At 46.4% G+C, this 20,214-nt stretch overlaps 1 protein-coding gene across 1 annotated transcript in view; it reads right to left on the minus strand.

Moving 5' to 3' along the window:
- ANO2 (anoctamin 2) overlaps positions 1–20,214 on the minus strand; it is a 246,683-nt gene that overhangs the window by 60,987 nt on the left and 165,482 nt on the right. Inside the window, 3 exon segments of the mRNA XM_064142873.1 lie at positions 9,685–9,811; positions 9,813–9,887; positions 19,232–19,306. Coding sequence (XP_063998943.1) covers positions 9,685–9,811; positions 9,813–9,887; positions 19,232–19,306 — 277 coding nt within the window.

Here is a 20,214-nt window from a genome sequence, read left to right on the forward strand (position 1 = left end):
CAAGCTGTGTGGGAGTGCAGATCTGCTTGATCAGAGTGGATCAGTGGAGTGAGATCAGTTGTGTGAGCTTCAAGAAGGCCAAGAGCTGGGTCCTGCACTTGGGTCACAACTACCCCAAGCAATGCTAAAGGCTTGGAAAAGAGTGGTTGGAAAGCTGCCCAGTGGAAAGGGACTTGGGGATACCGATGGACAAGCAGCTGAGCATGAGCCAGCAGTGTGCCCAGGTGGCCAAGAAGGCCAATGACATGCTGGCTGGTGTTAGAAAGTGCGGCTAGCGAGACCAGGGAGGTGATGGTCCTTATGTATTCTGGATTAGTGAGGCCACAATTTGAGAACTGTATTCAGCTTGGGGCATCTCAGTACAAGAAAGACAGCGAGGTGCTGGAGTGAGTCCACAGAAGAGCAGCTAAGGTGGTGAAAGGCCTGGAGAACAAGTCTTAGGAGGAGCAGCTGAGGGAACTGGGGCTCTTTAGTCTCAATAAATAGAGGCTGAGGATCATACTGGTCTCTACAACTATTTGAAGGGAGGCTGTAGTGAGGTGAATGTTGGTCTCCTCTCCCAAGCAGCCAGAGACAGAACAAGAGGGAATGGCCATGCACTTCCTGAGCAGTTAACTAATGTGAAAGAGGGAAATTTAATGAAGTTCAACAAGGGCAAGTGTAGAATTTTACACCTGGGAAAGAACAACCCCAGGGATCAGTATAGGTTGGGGACTGATCTGTTGGAAGGCAGTGAAGGTCCTAGTGGATGGAAGGTTGACCATCAGCTAGCAATGTACTCCTGTGGCTAAGAAGGCCAATGTCATTCTGGGGTAGATTAGAAGGGCTGTGGTTAGTAGGTCCAGAGAGATTCTCCTCCCCCTCTACTCTGGCCTGCTGAGGCCACATCTGGAGTACAGTGTCCAGTTCTGGGCCCCCCAGTTCAAAAAGGACCTCAGGGAATTGCTTGAGAAAGTCCAGCACAGAGCAACAAAAGTAATTAAAGCAGTGGAACATCTTTGCTATGAGGAGAGCCTGAGGAAGATGGAGCTCTTTAACTTGGAGAGGAGGAGACTGAGGAGGGACCTCATTCATGTTTATAAAGATGTTGTGTTAGTTTGAGCCTAGCTAGAGTGTTTTGGTGGGAAGGATTAGATCACAGGCTGTGAAAGAGAAAACAAGGGTGATGTCTACTTCACTCATAGGCTTGCTGAGATGTATAAGAGCAAGAATCCCAACATAGATAAGGAACTTCTTTTTGGGGCATTGCCTGAGCTGCATTTCCTCTCTAGCCTCTCTACCGTCTCTCTGATTAATCCACTTTGCTTCCTAACCCTCCCAGCCAAACCTCCATTCTTCCTTGGAACTGGGGTAAGGTTGAGAGGGGTGGGAGAAGGTGATAGGGTGGTTGGTTGCCCCTCCTGGGGACTCAGGTTTCTGGGAGGGCTGTTGTGTTTCTATATTTCCTTTTACCTTGTCTATTTCTGTCTATAGCTGTATATACAGCTCCTGAAGGAAGTGGGGGAGAAAAAGAGGGTGTATCGCCTTTGGAAGGAGGGGAAGGCTTCTCCTGATGTGTTTAAGGAGGTAGCCAGATTATGTAGGAGAAAAATTAGAGAGGCAAAGGCCCAGCTAGAACTTAGACTGGCCACTTCCATGAAAGATAACAAAAAGCACTTTAATAAATTTATCAACGCTAAAAGGAAGGGCAAGAAGAGCCTCCACTGCTTACTGGACCAGGAGGGGAACACTATAACTGATGATGAAGAAAAGGCTGAGGTCCTGAATGCCTTCTTTACCTCAGTTTTCAACAGTAAGGAGGGAGGAGGAGGCAAGTGGCCTCTTGAACTGGTGGATGGGGTCGGGGAGCGGTGTGTTCCCCTGGAAATTCATGAAGAATTAGTTCAGGACCTGCTGAGCCATCTGGACACCCACAAGTCCATGAGACCAGATGGGATCCATCCCTGGGTGCTGAGCGAGCTGGCAGCTGAGCTGGCCAAGCTGCTCTCCATCATTTTCCAGCAGTCCTGGCTCACCAGAGAGGTCCCAGGAGAATGGAAAATGGCCAACGTGGTCCCCATCCACAAGAAGGGTCGGATGGAGGAACCTGGGAACTATAGACCTGTCAGCCTGACCTCAGTGCCAGGGAAACTGATGGAACAGGTTCTCTTGGGGGTGATAAGAGTGCACCTGAGGGATGGCAAAGAGCTCAGGTCCAGCCAGCATGGGTTTAGGAAGGGCAGATCCTGCCTCTCCAACCTGATCTCCTTCTATGATCAGGTGACCCGCTTGGTGGATGTGGGGAGGCCTGTGGATGTGGTCTATCTGGACTTCAGCAGGGCCTTTGACACTGTCCCCCACAGCAAACTGCTGGCTAAGCTATCAGCCCATGGCTTGGATGGCAACACTCTGTGCTGGGTTAGGAACTGGCTGGAGGGCCGGACCCAGAGAGTGGTGGTGAATGGTGCCACATCCAGCTGGCGGCTGTCACTAGTGGTGTCCCTCAGGGATCTGTGCTGGGCCCCATCCTCTTTAACATCTTCATAGATGATCTGGATGAGGGCATGGAGTCAGTCATCAGCAAGTTTGCAGATGACACCAGGCTGGGGGCAGATGTGACTGAGTTGGAGGGCAGAAGGGCTCTGCAGTGGGACCTTGACCACCTGGACAGATGGGCAGAGTCCAATGGGATGACATTCAATAGCTCCAAGTGCAGGGTGCTGCACTTTGGCCACAACAACCCCATGCAGAGATACAGGCTGGGGTCGGAGTGGCTGGAGAGCAGCCAGACAGAGAGGGATCTGGGGGTGCTGATTGATACCCACCTGAGCATGAGCCAGCAGTGTGCCCAGGTGGCCAAGAGAGCCAGTGGCATCCTGGCCTGCATCAGGAATGGTGTGGTCAGCAGGAGCAGGGAGGTCATTCTGCCCCTGTACTCTGCACTGGTCAGACCACACCTTGAGTACTGTGTTCAGTTCTGGGCCCCTCAGTTTAGGAAGGACATTGAGATGCTTGAGCGTGTCCAGAGAAGGACAACGAGGCTGGTGAGAGGCCTTGAGCACAGCCCTACGAGGGGAGGCTGAGGGAGATGGGATTGTTTAACCTGGAGAAGAGAAGGCTCAGGGGTGACCTTATTGCTGTCTACAACTACCTGAAGGGTGGTTGTGGCCAGGAGGAGGTTGCTCTCTTCTCTCAGATGGCCAGCACCAGAATGAGAGGACACAGCCTCAGGCTGCGCCAGGGGAAATTTAGGCTGGAGGTGAGGAGAAAGTTCTTCACTGAGAGAGTCATTGGACACTGGAATGGGCTGCCTGGGGAGGTGGTGGATTCATCATCCCTGGGGCAGTTCAAGGCAAGGTTGGACGTGGCACTTGGTGCCATGGTGTAGCCTTGAGCTCTGTGGTAAAGGGTTGCACTTGATGATCTGTGAGGTCTCTTCCAACCTTGGTGATACTGTGATACTGTGATACTGTAAATATCTGCTTGTATATTGAGCTAAGCTGTAAATATAAGTTTCATTCAAATTTCCAGAGCTGGCTGAGTCTAGTCTGAGTGATTTCCAAAGTGGGGTGGGGGGTGGGGGGTGGGGTGGGGGTAACACCCAAATCACTACAGATGTGCAAGATGAGCGACAAGATGATGGAGCCAGGCTCTGCTGGGTGATGCGCAATGACAGGACCAGGGCATTGAGTGGAAGCTGAGGCATAAGAAGTTCCATAGAAACATGAGGAAGAATTTTTTTCCCTGTGAGGGTGACAGAACTCTGGAAGAGACTGCCCAGGGGTGGTGTGAAGTCTTCCTCTCTAGAGATTCAAAACCCCTCTGGATGTGTTCCTGTATGATCTGGTATAGGTGATCTTGTTCTTCAAAGGTCTTGGAGCAGATGAGCTCTCAAGGTCCCTTCCAGCCCCTGGCATTCTGTGATTCTGTGTGAAAGCAAATCATTTTATTGTGGTATGTTCTTGACTTAATTTCTGTAGCACAATGGAAGTGTGAAACTAAAAAGATAGTTCTAGAACTGTGGCTAAAAACTTCTTTCACAATGCTACTGTATTTACAGAGTTTGGTCTGGGGGCACAGCTGGGCTGTGTTGGTCTCCTTTGGGTTTTTGATTTTGTTGTTATTTTCTAAGAGAAACATCCTGATGTTTATTTGACTAGTGAAGGGATAGCAAAACTCTAAGTAGTGTCCTCACTGCCCAGCTTTATTTGTGATACTTTTAGCTGCATTTTCATGAAAGGTGAACATGCAATCTGGTGATCCTCATTCACCTATATGTATAGAAAAGCTTCATCAAACCCTCAAAGGATTTGAGCAATTTGCAGATGACCCCATCTGCTGGATAGATCCCTGGGACAAGAGCTCAGGGTGAGAGGAGTATTAAACAACAGTGCTGAAGCTTTTAATTTGAGGGAGAAAAATCTCAGCCTTTGCCTTGTGAACTCCCACAGAGATGAGCTCAGCTTCTGAATTAAAACTTGCAGACCATATATGGTTCCAGAGACTCTCTCAGCATTTCACTCCCTCCTCATATCCAGATATACTACACCATACCAATTGATGCATGCATAGAATTCATCCTCTAGCTGTTGGAGTCTGCTACACAAGAAATGCATTCAGCCAGAACAGATGCATTAGTTGGAGAGAAAAATTCCACACACACACACAAAACCCAAACAAACATGCCCCATAAAAGGGAAAAACAAACTCCCAATAAAACTAAAGAAAAGAAAAGAAAAGAAAACAAAAAAAGATCAGCCACTCACTCCTCCACCCCTTCATAATACATTTTGTGGTGCAGCATGTTACACCAAAATTGGGCAGCTGAAACTTTCCAGGTTGAGAATGAGAAAAGATATCTAGGACATGGGCCTTAGCTCACTGAAGGAACTGCTGCCTTTATAAGGCACAGACTCAAGTGCAGCTCTGCTATGAGGACAGACTGAAAGAGTTGGGGCTGTTCAGTCTGCAGAAGAGGAGGCTCCCACGTGACCTTCTTGTGGCCTTCCAGTATCCGAAAGGGGCCTACAAAAAAGCTGGGGAAGGACTTTTCAGGATATCAGGAGTGACAGGACATGGGGGAATGAAGCAAAGCTGGAGATGAGTAGGTTCAGGCTGGACGTGAGGAGGAAGTTGTTCAGTGGTGAGAGCCTGGCATGGGTTGCCCAGGGAGGTGGTTGAGGCCCCATGGCTGGAGGTGTTTAAGGACAGGCTGGATGAGGCTGTGGGCAGCCTGCTCTAGGATAGGGTGTCCCTGGGCATGGCATGAGGGTTGGAACTTGATAATCCTTGTGGTCTCTTCCAACACTGATTTATTCTATGATTCTATGATTCTAAGTAATCCTCATTTTGTCCCTATTTGCCTACCTTTTTTTGATGTAAGTGAAAGTACAAGTGAGCAAATAAGTTGCCAGTCATTTCTAACACCACTTGATCATTGAAGGTGACATATTCCAACCTCAAAATAACAATATGTACTATATAGGTTTGCTGCTCTGATCTGAGGTAAGGTGGACTGTGCTAGTTTGAGCCTAGCTAGAATGTTTTGGTGAGAAGTGCAAGACTATAGGCTGTGGAAGGAAAACAAGGCTGATATCTGCCTCACTCATTGGCTTGCTGAGATGTATAGAAATAAGAATCAAAACATAGATAAGGTACTTCTGCTGATGGCTAGCTTGGAGCTGCATCTCTCTTCTGACTTCACTCTCCGTTTCTTTAATCACTCCACTTTGCTTCTTAACCCCCTGGCTGAACCTCCATTCTTCCTTGGGACTGGGGTAAGGTTGAGAGGGGTAGGGGGAAGGTGAAGGGGTGGTTGAGAGCCCCTCCTGGGGCTGAGGTTTCTGGGAGGGCTGTTGTGTTTCTGTATTACTTTTACCTTGTCTATTTCTGTCTATAACTGTATATACTGTAAATATATGCTTGTATGTTGTGCTAGCTGTAAGTAAGAAGCTTCATTCAATTTCCAGAGCTGTCTGAGTCTAGTCTGGATGATTCACAAAGTGTGTGTGGGGGGAGCTAACACCCAAACCATCACAGTGGCTTTAGTGCCCTGCTGTGCTGGATCCATAAGAGGTTCATGGAGTCCACCTACATTTTCTACAATCTCTCTTTATGAATTGCAACAATACTACACCAATGCACTGATTCAATAAGCGTCGCATTACTTTGATGCTACTGTGCTAGTTTGAGCCTAGCTGGGATATTTTGGTGAGAATTAGATTATAGGCTGTGAAAATGAAACAATGGTGATATCTGCTGCACTCATAGGCCTGCTGGCATGTATAAGAACAAGAACACAAACATAGATAACAGATTCTCTCTCTAGATTTTGGGCTGAACTTCTCTCTCTAATCTAACTTGCTGTCTGACTAATCTACCTGCTTCCTAACCCTCCTGGCCGACCCTCCAAACTCACCTTGAATGTAAGGCAAGATCTTTGGTAAGGTAGAGTGGTGGGAAGAAGGTGGAAGGGTAGTTGGGAGCCCATCCTGGGGACTCTGGTTTCTGGGTGGGCTGTTGTGTTTCTGTATTACTTTTTAACTTGTATATTTCTGTCTATGGCTGAATAGATTGTAAATATCTGCTTGTATATTGTGTTGAGCTGTAAGTATAAAGCTTCAATGAATTTTCAGCAGCTGAGTCTAGTCTGGGTGATTTTCCAAAGTGTGGGGGGTGTAGGTAACACCCAAACCATCACAACTACCAAGAACGCAAATGGCACTGTACTCATGCTTATAGATGCACTTAATTTTTCACTTGAGAAAAGATTCGGTGTGCTTGGGCTTAGAATGACTTCCAAGAGTGATTCTCAAAGCCCAAGAAGTGTGTTCCTCAGCTTGACAATTAAAAGCAGTGTGAGAAGAGAATCAAATAAGTTTTGCACGGCTGAGCATAACGGGAGTTCATAAAGTAAGAGGCATTGATCAGCACGAATTGTCATTGTTTTCTTCACATTTGGAATAGAGTTGGCATCTGAGGAAAGCAGCCTGAATGAACTCTCTAACCCATGTAGTTTGTAGCACTAGAGGTCACTGAGACTGGGGCATTCACAGGGAAAATGTCTTATGGCTAATTATCAACGCTGCCTAAATAAGACAGCAAGATTAGAAGTAAATGTAAACTGACAGGGAGATGATATTCAGCAGATAAGGAGTTCTTCTTCCTCTGTTTAGAGCAGTGAACATTTCAAAGGCAGAGATCTGCCCTTTGGTGACAGACTGTCTGGAGAGCAGCCAAGCAGAAAGAGACCTGGGGGTATTGGTAGGCAGTAGCTGAACATGAGCCAGCAGTGTGCCCAAGTGGCCAGGAGAGCTAATGGCATCCTGGCCTGTACGAGGAACAGTGTGGCCAACAGGACAAAGGAGGTTATTCCTCCCCTGTACTCAGCACTGGTCAGGCCACATCTTGAGTGCTGTGTCTGGTTCTGGGCTCCTTAATTCAAGAGAGATGTTGAAGTACTGGAACATGACCAGAGAAGGGCAACGAAGTTGGTGAGGGGTCTGGAGCACAGCCCTGTGAGGAGAGGCTGAGGGAGCTGGGGGTGTTCAGTCTAGAGAAGAAGGGGCTCAGGGCAGACCTTATTGCTATCTACAACTACCTGAAGGGAGTCTGTAGCCAGGTGGGGTTGGTCTTTTCTCCCAGGTAACCAAGACACAGGCTCAAGCTGTGTCACAGCAGGTTTAGGATGGATGTTAGGAAGAAATTTTTCACAGAAAGAGTGATTGGTATTGGAATGGGTTGCCTGGGGAGGTGGTGGAGTCACCATCCCTGGAGGTGTTCATGAAGAGACTGGGTGAGGCAGTTAGTGCCATGGTTTACTTAATTAGAAGGTGTTAGGTTGGACTCGGAGATCTAGAAGATCTTTTCCAACCTGGTTAATTCCGTGATTCTGTGATTTCAAAAGTTTATGATTATGAGAACTAAAAAACTTTAGTCTGAGCTCTTCTTTATAAAATAAAACTAGAAGTAGGCATTTTCACTTCTGACTTTGAAAGTGACTTGGAAAAGTGAGAAAAAGAAGTACAGTCTGAAGAGTTCCCAATCTGAACTTTGGTAGTTCCAGCCAGAATCACATCACTATAAGTTTTACAGAGAGGAAATCTGCAATTTGGAATGATTGAACCAGGATCCAATTATCAAAAGTTTCTGGATGTCTAAATCCATGTGCCCAAAACTGACAGGTAGGGCATTTGGCATAGTTCAAGGCATCTGTGATTGCTGGCAGATTTTCAGGGGTCTGAATAATTGACTTTATCTTCCTAGACTTCAGACACCTAGAATGAGAAGTGATGTATAATGTGGGAAGCAATACTCACTGACACTTGTAAGAATCTCATTTAAGGGCCCTGTCAGCAAACATCTTTGGCCTAATTTATGCGACCAAGTCAAACCCCCAACCTAAACCCCTATTAGAGAATCACAGAATTAACCAGGTTGGAAAAGTCCTTTGAGACCATCAAGTCCAACCTATCCCCTAATACCTTCTAATTAACTAAACCATGGCACTATATGCCTCATCCAGTCTTTATTAGTGAACACCTTTGGTCTAAGGTATACAGTAGTCGAAGGACTGACTCCTTTACAAAAGACTTAAATACATTGCTCAGATTGTAAGAATAAAATGACATGTAAGCAGACAAAACACCAACTCCCAGCTTTAAATAGATAATATTATAACAAAACCCAGCCTAGACATGCACCTGTAATGGCAAAGAAATCCTTTGAGTGGGTAAGACCTGGTAAAATGGTAAGCACTTGCCAGTGCTGCTTTGTCAGAGTCAGCAACATCTTTCAACTAAAGCATACTCCTAAAGGTAAAGATATACAACAAAATATGCACCAGGGGAAACACTCAACAAGCTCCAGAGAAGTGGATCTTGGCATAGCCTAACAGTTCAAGGTAGAAATATCAGCTAGGGAATAGCACAGCTGCATTAATGTGGTGTGCTAGTTTGAGCCTAGCTAGAATGTTTTGTTGAGAAGAATTAGAACAGGAAGTGAAAAGGAAACAATGGTGATGCCTACTGCACTCAAAGGCTTGCTGAGATGTACAAGAACAAGAATGTAAATATAGATAACACAATCACTCTCTGGGCTTTGTGGGCTGCACCTCTCTCTCTAACCTAACCTGTTGTCTGTGTGACTAATCCACCTGCTTCCTAACTCCCCTGGTCATCCCTCAAAACTACCTTAAACATAAGGCAAGATCTTAGGTAAGGTAGAGGGGTGGGAGGGAGGTGGAAGGGTGGTTGAGAGCCCCTCCTGGGAACTCAGGTTTCTGGGGGGCTGTTGTGTTTCTGTATTACTATTTACTTTGTATATTTCTGTCTATAACTGTATATACTGTAAATATCTGCCTGTCTATTGTGATAAGCTGTAAATACAAAGCTTCATTCAATTTCCAGAGCCACTGAGTCTAGTCTGGGTGATTTTCCAAAGTGTGAGGGGGCAGGTCTCAAACCATCACACGTGGCAATATGGTCAGGATCATCAGTTCTACCAGTGGCATGCTGCTTGTCGTAGCTTGTTGTAGCTCACAGCAGCATGTCTGAACATCTCACACTATAAGCCTGACTACTTTGGCTGACAATCCAGGGAAGGAAATGGGCCTGTTAGATCCTTCTTACCTACATGTCCCTACCTACATGTCTCATGTCCATACATTTCATATACAAACAAGAAATGTGGTAGGAGAGTTTTTACCTATTTCTGTCAGCCACTTGGCAACAGCTCCATAAATCTCATCGAGTATGAGTATCACCACGAGGTTAATGATGACAGCAGTGGCAGTCACAGTCACTCGAATGTTTGACCTGGTTGTCTCATTCGCGGCTGAATGACAGAGCTGCTGCGGTTGTGATTCTGTAAACCATCACACCAAACACTGCTGAACACGTCAGCATGATCTGCAAAGACAGGGACAGAGAGATTAGCTCCAAGTTGAAACCAGTGTTTGCAACTGACCTTGCTCAGGCCACAGATTAAGTACTGGGTTCAGTTCTGGGTGCCACAGGATAGGAAATACACTCTAGGGCTGGAGCACAGCCCTACGAGGAGTGGCAGAGGGAGCTGGGGGTGTTTAGCCTGCAGAAGAGGAGGCTCAGGGCAGACCTTATTGCTGCCTACAACTACCTGAAGGGAGGTTGTAGCCAGGTGGGGTTGGTCTCTTCTCCCAGGCACCCAGTGACAGAACAAGAGGACACAGCCTCAAACTGTGACAGGGAAGGTTTAGGCTAGATGTTAGGAAGAAGTTCTTCACAGCAAGAGTGATTGGCACTGGAATGGGCTGCCTGGTGAGGTGGTGGAGTTACCATCCCAGAAGGTGTTTAAAAGGAGACTGAATGAGGCACTTAGTGCCATGGGTTAGTTAATGAGAAGGTGTTAGGTGATAGGTTGGGCTTGATGATCTTGAAGGTCTTTTCCAACCTGGTTAATTCTGGGATTCTGTGATTCAGAGAAGAGCAACTAGACTGGTGAGTGTATTGGAGGGCAATAGAGAAGTAGCTGAGGGAGTTCAGTCTGGACAACCACAAAATCACAGAATCACTGAGGACAGAAAAGACTTCTGAGATCACCAAGCCCAGCCTATAACCTAACACCACAACGTCAGCTAAAACATGCCACATCCAATCTTTCCTTAAAGACCTCCAGGTATAATGATTCCACCACCTCCCTGGACAGTCCATTCTAGTGCCTAATTACCCCTTCCATGAGGAAGTGCTTCCTAATATCCAACCTAAACTTTCCCTGGTGCAGCTTCAGGCCATGCCCTCTTGTCAAGGCACAAGTTGCCTGAGAGCAACCTGACCACCACCTGACTACATCGCCCCGTCAGGGAGTTGTAGAGAGCGATAAAGTCCCCTCCAAGTCTCCTCTTCTGCTGCCTGAGTAACCCCAGCTCTCTCAGTCTTTCCACCAGGTAGTTGTAGAGAGTGATAAGGTCTCCTCTAAGTCTCCTCTTCTGCAGGCTGAATAACCCCATCTCTCTCAGTCTGTCCTCATAAGACTTTCCCTCCAGCCCCCTCACCAGCTAGAGATCTTATTGCTCTCTACAGCTGCCTGAAAGGAGGTTGGAGTGAGGCTGGTGTTGGTCTCCTCTCCCCAGAAACCAGCAACACAATGAGAGGAAATGGGTTTGAGTTGTGCCAGGGGAGGTTTAGTTAGGACAGGAGGAAAAACTTCTTTAGCGAGAGTGGTGAGGTCTTAGAACAGGCTGCCCCTAGACACAGGGTGGTGGAGTCACCGTCCCTGAAGGTGTTCAAGTAGATGTGGCACTTCAGGCTGTAGTTTTGTGGTTATGGTTGGATCCAAAGATATTAAAAGTCTTTTCCACCCTTAGTGATTCTCTGATTATATGCTTCTGTAATACAAGCTTTGACTGATATCTTGTGTTTGTTTCATGGATTGGTGTTGTGTGGTTGTTTCCCAGAGCAATGGTAATAGAGGGATAATCAAAGTGTGACATTTCAAACTCTTGAAAACAGAGACAAAACAAATAAAACGGACACAGAACTCTGAATTGGAACAACAATTCCCAAAGATGTCATTTTTCTCTCTCACTAAGCTTGACACAGAATTCTTGCAGTACTGGTGAAACTTAGGTAGTTTGAGTTCAAAAGCAGGTATTAAACAATGTATTTTATCATAGAATCCTAGAATGGCTCAGATTGGAAAGGCTCTTAGAGATCATCTACTCCAACCTCCCCAACATGGGCAGGGGTCACCTCTCAACTAGACTCAGCAGCTCAAGGCTTCATCCAACCTGGCCTTCAACACCCCCAGGGAGAAGGCAGCCACAACCTCCCTAGGCAGCCTATTCCAGAGTCTTACCACCCTCCTACTGACGAACTTCTTCCTAACATCCAGTCTAATCCTGCTCTCCCTCAGCTTCAAACCATTCCCCCTTGTCCTGTCTCTAGACACTCTTTTGAAAAGTCCCTCTGCATCATTCCTGTAGGATCCCTTCAGCTACTGGAAGGCAGCTTTAAGATTCATCCTGAAGCTTTCTGTTCTCCAGGCTGGACACCCCCAGCTCCCTCAGCCTATTCCTCCTAGCAGAGGTGCTCCAGTCCTTGGATCATCGTTGTGACCCTCCTTTGGACTCTCTCCACCATCTCTGTGTCCTTTTTATGCAGGGGGCACCAGAACTTGAGGCAGCAATTGGAGATGAGGTCGCAGCAGAGCAGAGTCAAGGGGCAGAATCCCCTCTCTCCTTCTGCTGCCCACACTGCTCTGGCTGCAGGCCAGCACAGGGCTGCCTTCTGGGCTGCATGAGGGCACTGCTGGCTCCTGGAGAGCTTCTCAGCAATCAATACACCCAGGATCCTTTTTTCAGAGCTTCTCTCAAACCGCTCTGCACCCAGCCAGTGTTTGTGGGTAGGACAGGCTCAGTTCAGATGCACAACCTTGCATTTTGCCTTGTTGAACCTCTTGCAGATGGTTTGAACTGGAGGCTCTGCCTGTACATGCAACCAAGTAAGCAGGCTTTACTGGGTGAAACAGGTTCATCTCAGCACAGCATAACTGGCATCTCACTCCCCAGTTGTGTTTGTTCAGTTCTTGCAACCACTTAAATGAAAATAATGATTTAAAATATTTTTCTTGTTATTATTATTATTATTTTAAGAATGACCTTAAGTGGCTTAGCAGGACTTCAGTTTACATTTATGTCCCAAAAACCAATTAGTATTCTGGCATATTTCATATTCTGGCTTTGACCCATGAGATGAGGAAAGTCAGCCCTGCTATTTGAGGTCAGGTTCCCACAAGAGGCATTCAAATTGTGCAGGGCTACAGTATGTTGGTTTCAAAACCCCAAAGCACTCTACAAGGACATCCATAACAAGAAAAATCGATAAAATAACAACAAAATCCCAGCAAATTTTCACATCCATGGCAGGAAAAGGAGAGAGAGAGAGTATATTTTTTCTCTCTCATTTTTGCCTGTGGCAAGAATTCCAGTGTACATTCATTACTCTAGGTAAAACATCTTGAGATTCTCAGATGAAAGCAATACCAAAACGTGACAGATTAAGACTATTGCAATTATTGCAATGGGCCTAGGGGCTTAGAGTCACAACAGAGGTTTAAGGAAGTTTAACAGTTCATTTTAATGACCCAGCAATAGTTTATGGAATTCCTGTATACAAAGGAAGATTGTCTTGTGGGGGGGGGGGGGGGAGGGAATAATACTTTTTGCAAAAGAAACTGCAGGAGAATCAGACCTCTCTTCTCTCTCCCCTCCCTTCCCCTCTCCTCTCCTCTTCACTCCTCTCTTCCCTCCCCTCCCCTCTCCTCCCCTCTTCTCGGAGAGCTGGGAGTGTTTAGCCTGCAGAAGAAGAGGCTCAGGCCAGACCTCATTGCTATCTACAACTACCTGAAGGGAGGCTGTAGCCAGGTGCAGTTGGTCTCTTCTCACAGGCAACCAGCAATGGAAGAAGGGGACAAAGTCTCAAGTTGTGCCAGGGGAGATCTAGGCTGGATGTTAGGAGGAAGTTCTTGCCAGAGAGAGTGATTGGCATTGGAATGGGCTGCCCAGGGAGGTGGTGGAGTCACCATCTATAGAGGTGTTGAAGAAAAGCCTGGATGAGGCACTTAGTGCCATGGTCTATTTGATTGGACAGGTCTGGGTGTTAGGTTGGCCTGGATGATCTTGGAGGTCTTTTCCAACCTGCTGGATTCTATGATTCTAAGGTTATAGGTTAATAAGAGACTCTCAGAGGCTTACATTGCTTCAGCCTTTCAATTTGTGCAGTGCCATAGCAAGACACACAAAGGGAAATATATTTCATTTGCCTCTAGAACAAAGATACTGCCTTTTGAAAATGCATGAGGGCTTCAGTAACTCCTCAGTTTCTCTGAAACATCTGCTTAGACCTAGACAGAAAAACACTGTCTTTAGGAGTCTTTATTATCTGTGCATCCAGCTACAAGAGTGTGCGTAGGATTGCACAGTAACTCAGAGCATAGTTCTCACTCCCCAGACAGTCACTAAAGAGGGGTTCCTGTGTCTTCACAGCATTTCTCTCATTCATTACAACACCTTTGTTTGGCCCAATTTACATATTGGGTCACCTTTCATTCAGATGATTACCTTGGGGTTTGCTGTCGCTGTCAACTTTTCACCCAGTCAGCTCTATCCTCTGCTATGGCAGACAGTTTCTTCCCCACATAATCTAAACTGGCCCATCAAGAACTGAATTGCTTAGAAACAGATGTGAAAATTGGCTGCAGGAATGGTCACCTACTGAGCCTGGTATGAATGAAGACAAACAGGAAAACATACCAGATCTGAAGAGGAAGCTATAAAACCCTGTGGGCTAGACTGCTACCTTCATCCAAGAAGGACAACAATTTAATGTCCAAATAGTTCTTTGGCTTCCCAGTGGGGCTATTCTAGAGTCAAGTATTACGCCACATGAGTAAGAATAGGACAATGGGGTCCTAGAGAAGGAACAGGCTGAACTCCCGCGCATTGCTCCACACTATCCCACTCTCTACCAACACCTACGAAGGTTTTCAACACAGTCTGGGACATCTTTACCGTAACAGGTATCTTACAGTTGTGGAGTCTGTAATTTGTGATATATATTATTACAAAATGTGGTAGTTTGGGGTGGGGTTCAGTTCCCTTAAGATGACCACAGAGACGAAGTTCCACCCCAGGGGGACAGACATGGTCATTCCAGGATGTTGTAATAACATTGTCCTTCTGTTTCACTTTCTGGTATCACAGCTTATAAGGCAGTGCCTTGCTGATACTCCTCTCCTCTCCTCTCCTCTCCTCTCCTCTCCTCTCCTCTCCTCTCCTCTCCTCTCCTCTCCTCTCCTCTCCTCTCCTCTCCTCTCCTCTCCTCTCCTCTCCTCTCCTCTCCTCTCCTCTCCTCTCCTCTCCTCTCCTCTCCTCTCCTCTCCTCTCCTCTCCTCTCCTCTCCTCTCCTCTCCTCTCCTCTCCTCTCCTCTCCTCTCCTCTCCTCTCCTCTCCTCTCCTCTCCTCTCTTCTCCTCTCCTCTCCTCTCATCTCATCTCATCTCATCTCATCTCCTCTCCCTGCCTTTCCTTCCTTCACTGCTCTCCAGGAAGAACAGTGTCCCTACTTATCGTTTGTGTGGGGGAGATGGCTCCTAGCTGGCAAGGAATTTTGAGCTGTGTCATGTGGCCTGCTGAGGCCTTGCAGGCTTAAGCTGAGGAGAACATTTCGTCCAACTCTCAGGCCTACTGAGGATGGAAGCAGTGGAGGATTCTAGAAGGCTTGCTTGGGCCTAACGGGTTTTGGTCTGACAGACTTGGCCTAGTTTGTGAATGTACTTACTCTACCTGACTGTCTTTTGTATATGTGCTTCTGTAAATAGAATCATAGAATCAGTCAGGGTTGGAAGGGACCACAAGGATCATCTAGTTCCAACCCCCCTGCCATGCCCAGGGACACCCTACCCTAGAGCAGGCTGCCCACAGCCTCAGCCAGCCTGGCCTTAAACACCTCCAGCCATGGGGCCTCAACCACATCCCTGGGCAACCCATACCAGGCTCTCACCACTCTCATGCTCAACAACTTCCTCCTCATGTCCACTCTGAACCTACCCATCTCCAGCTTTGCTCCATTCCCCCTAGTCCTGTCACTCCCTGACAGCCTAAGAAGTCCTTCTCCAGCTTTTTTGGAGCCCCCCTTCAGATCCTGGAAGGCCACAAGAAGGTCACCTGGGAGCCTCCTCTTCTCCAGACTCAACAGCCCCAACTCCTTCAGTCTGTGATCACAGCAGAGTTGCTCCAGCCCTCTGAGCATCCTCGTGGCCCTTCTCTGGACACACTCCAACATCTCCACACCTCTCTTGTAATAGTGGCTCCAGAACTTTACAGAGTACTCCAGGTGGGGTCTCACCAGAGCGGAGTAGAGGGGGAGAATCACCTCCCTCGACCTGCTGGCCACACTTCTCTCTTTAAGCTTCCAATTGGTGTGCAATATCCTCATTCTTACTTCTCCCAAAGGGAGGTTATTCTGCCCCTGTACTCAGCACTGGTCAGGCCACACCTTGAGTGCTGAGTCCAGTTTTGGGCTCCTCAATTCAAAAGAGATGTTGAGGTACTGGAAAGTGATCAGAGAAGGGCAACAAAGCTGGTGAGGGGCCTGGAGCACAGCCCTGTGAGGAGAGGCTGAGGGAGCTGGGGGTGTGCAGCCTGAAGAAGAGGAGGCTCAGGGCTGACCTCGTTGCTGTCTACAACTCCCTGAAGGGAGAGTGTGGCCAGGTGAGGTTGGTCTCTTCTGCCAGGCACTTAGCAACAGAACAAGGGGGCACAGTTTCAAGTTGTGCTTGGGGAGGTCTGGGCTGGATGTTAGGAGGAAGTTGTTGGCAGAGAGAGTGATTGGCATTGGAATGGGCTGCCCAGGGAGGTGGTGGAGTCACTGTCCCTGGAGGTGTTCAAAAAAAGCCTGGATGAGGCACTTCTAAAATCCCTGACAAGTATACTGCTTAAATTAAGGCTAGACCTTCTGCCTCCTCTGCAGTGAAGTGGGGCTTTGGATACAACAAAGGAGCTGTGATGAGATTTTAAAGCATCCATAACTGTGCAAAATAATAATTGGAATCATCTGGGTAGTGGAAAGCTTCAAGCCTGACTGAGCAAGAGAACAAGGGCAAAATGGGTTGTGTGTTGTTTTTTTTTTTTTTCCAAGCCACACTTTTAAAGAAAGAAACAACATACCTGACTTAATAAAGACAAAATAAAAATAAATTAAGCAGGAGAAAGAAGTTGCAGGAGGGGGAGGAGGGATAGAGGAGAAGGGGGAGACGAGGAGAAGGCAAGACAGGAGTAGAAAGGAGAGGAGAATAGGAGGGAAGGAGTAGGAAGGGGAGGGCAGGAGAATATTAGATAGATAGTAGATTGTAATCTTCACATGGATAGTAGGGCTAGCTCTCTTTCATCAAAAGCTGACCTGAATTTGTTGCCTTCTGTAAGTACTTACATTGTCCAGCTACATACTGGAAGTTGTTCATCATGAGAGTAGTGAGAGCCTGGAATGGGTTGCCCAGGGAGGCAGTTGAGGCCCCATCCCTGGAGGTGTTTAAGGCCAGGCTGAATGAGGCTGTGGCCAGCCTGATCTGGGGTAGGGTGTCCCTGGGCATGGCAGGGGGGTTAAACTAGGTGATCCTTGTGATCCCTTCCAACCCTGACTGACTCTATGATCTTACCCATGCTCAAAACATTCTAAAAAGAGAAGAATCATTGTAGGGACTTCTTCAAAGAGTAAAAGGCAGTGGAGTTCCACTAGTTATTAAGAGAAGCTGGAAAAATTGAAGCTCTACATTTTACTTTGATAAATCTCTTTGAGATGTTACAGTAAGCAGCAAGCATAATGCATAGGCTACGACTCAGGAAAGCACTTTAAGCTTATGCTTAGGGGAGATTTAAACATGTGGTTAAAGTCAAGAGCAGATGTAACCACCTGGTTTGCAAAAGAATGACTTGTAAAAGCTAGATCAGTGCTACAAGCCAGTCCCTGCTCAGTATACCCTGTGCTTGAGGTTCTATTTGAAAAGCAAATTCTTGGTATGGCATCTGTACAGTAAACTCACTCAGAATGTTGTAATGTAAACAGAAATGGAACATAAATATGTGCTTCACATATGTCAATGACACACCTAACACGCACAGAAAATATACTTTGTATACAACACAAAGAATCAGAGAATGATTTGAGTTGGAAGTGACCTCCAAAAGTCACCAAGTCCAAACACCCCTGCAGTGAGCAGACACCTTGCACTACATCAGGTTGCCCAGAGCCTTCTTGAGTCTGACCTTAAACACCTTCAGGAACAAGCCTCAGCCACTTTCCTGGCAACCCATTCCTACAACCACGCTCATGATGAAGAACTTGTTCCTAACATCTGATCTAAATCTTCACTTCACTCATTTCAAACCATTGTCCTCATCCTCTTGCTGCAGGCCTTTGCAAACAATCCCTCTGCAGCCTTCTTGTAGACCATTTTCAGGTAGTGAAAGGCTGTTACTAGGTCTGCTTGGAGCCTTCTCTTCTCCAGGGTGAACAACCTCAGCTTCCTCAGCCTGTCCTCACAGCAAAGGTATTCCAGCCCCCTCATCCTTTTTGTGAACCTCCTCTGGACCTGCTCCATACATACATATACACATACATTTCTAATAATACAGACATTAATTCAACTTCAGTGTTCTTATGACTTAAGAAGAGTACTAACCCATTACAAATGTGAATATGAAACGGCTTTGGATTCTAGAAAAGGAATCATAGAATCATAGAATGGTTTAGGCTGGGAGGAACCTCAATGATCATCCAGCTCCAAGCCTCCACCATAGGCAGAAACACCTCCCATTAGAACAGGTAACTCAAGGCCTCATCTAACCTGTCCTTGAACACCTCCAGGGAGGAATCATCCACAACCTCCCTGGGCAACCTGTTCCAGTGTCTCACTGTAAAGAACTCTTTCCTAACATCTAGTTAAAACCTCCCTTGTGTCAATTTAAACCCATTACTCCTTGTCCTGGCATTACAAGACCTTGTAAATACAAGACCCAAGCTTTCCTGTAGACCCCCTTCAAATACTGGAAGGCTACTATAAGGTCTCCTCACAGCCTTCTCTTCTTCAGGCTGAAGAGCCCCAACTTTTGTAGCCTATCCTCATAGCAGATCTGCTTCAGCCCTCTGAGCATCTTCATGGCCCTGAAGAAATCAAATCTCCACAAGATATTTCTTACAATATATGCTTCATTAACATGCAGACTCCTCTGCTCCAAGCCCGAGCTTCCTCAGCCTGTCCTCAGCAGGGAGATGTTCCACTGCCTTCAGCAGCTTTGTGGCTCTGCTCTGGACTCTTTCAAGCAGCTCCCTGAGGTCCTTCTTGAACTGAGGGCCCCAGAACTAGACACAATATTCCAGATGTGGCCTCACCAGGGCAGAGTAGAGGGGAAGGAGAACCTCTGTCAACCTACTAAGACCAGCTCTTTTAATCTAACCCAGGATGCCATTAGCCTTCTTGGCCACAAGGGCACACTGCTGGCTCATGGCCATCCTTCTAACCACCAGGAACCCTAGGTCCCTCTCCTCTGCACTGTTCTTCAAGTCCTCCAACTAGGACACAAGTTTCTCACAAATTCTAAGCTATAAATCTTTCTTCAGATTTTTGGCATCTTTGAAGACACCAATTCAGGATTTCACTCAAGATGCTGATTGCAAAGCTTCTCCCATGCCATGAATATGCAGAAATCCAGATTACATTACCATAAATAGAATCAATCCCAAGTTTGCAGCGTATCCAGGAATACGGTCGCTCCACGTCAGCTTCTCCTTTTCATCCTTTGGCAAAACACAAAGATAAAATAGAAGATATTAGAGAGTTGCACCATAGCAAACATTAGAATTGGTAAGATCTGTCACTGAAAAATGTTCTTCATTCCTCTACTCCTGTTGTGATTTTGAAGATGATTATCTAATTTGGAACAGTGATGTTTTAAAGCAGCTTAATTGGAGAGAAAAGAGACTAAGAAGGTAAATAAGCCATACAGAAAATGTCTGCAAATCCCAGGCAATACCACATTCAAAGATGGATTTAATATTAGCCAACCAAAACAAATAAGTATTTATCTCTTACTAAACTTCATATCAGGAGAAAGCCCTGAAATTCACTTTCATTTCCACTGGGGCAAAGCAAGCTTCAGTCCTTTATTTTTAAGTGCTCGTTGTAAAATTTCAAAGGAATAATGCTTGTGACAGAGCTCATGAAAAGAATACTTAACTACTACAGAATACAGATCATTTTTTTGTGTCTCATGGTTACCTTAGCCAAACGTGGCTTCTAAGGTAGTTCTTGCAAAGACACCCAATCCTATTGCTACTTGGTGTATAGAAGAGCGAAACCACAAAAGCCTTCTCTGATCTCTACTGCCAGCCTTGTTTTCTTGATGGCCAAACAACATCTCTTTGCTGCCTGACTTAGAGCAACTGTAGATCAGTGAAATCTAGTAAGCTTTTTATTCTTCCCGACACGGAACCTAACCCACCTCTAGCAATGTGTACATCTAAAGAATACATTTGGATGTAGATTTATAGAAGAAATACAATTCCCCCTCCTCTCAATATAGGCTTCTTGAACCAATAATAAGGTCATTACTCTGTTTGAGTTAAGCTAAAACTGTATAATTAAATCAGTTAAAGACACAGAGCCAGCTGCTGTTTGCATTTCTGTGAATCCTTGTTACCATCCC

The sequence above is a fragment of the Pogoniulus pusillus genome, chromosome 4 (genome assembly GCF_015220805.1).
Source record: "Pogoniulus pusillus isolate bPogPus1 chromosome 4, bPogPus1.pri, whole genome shotgun sequence".
NCBI classification, from domain to species: domain Eukaryota; kingdom Metazoa; phylum Chordata; class Aves; order Piciformes; family Lybiidae; genus Pogoniulus; species Pogoniulus pusillus.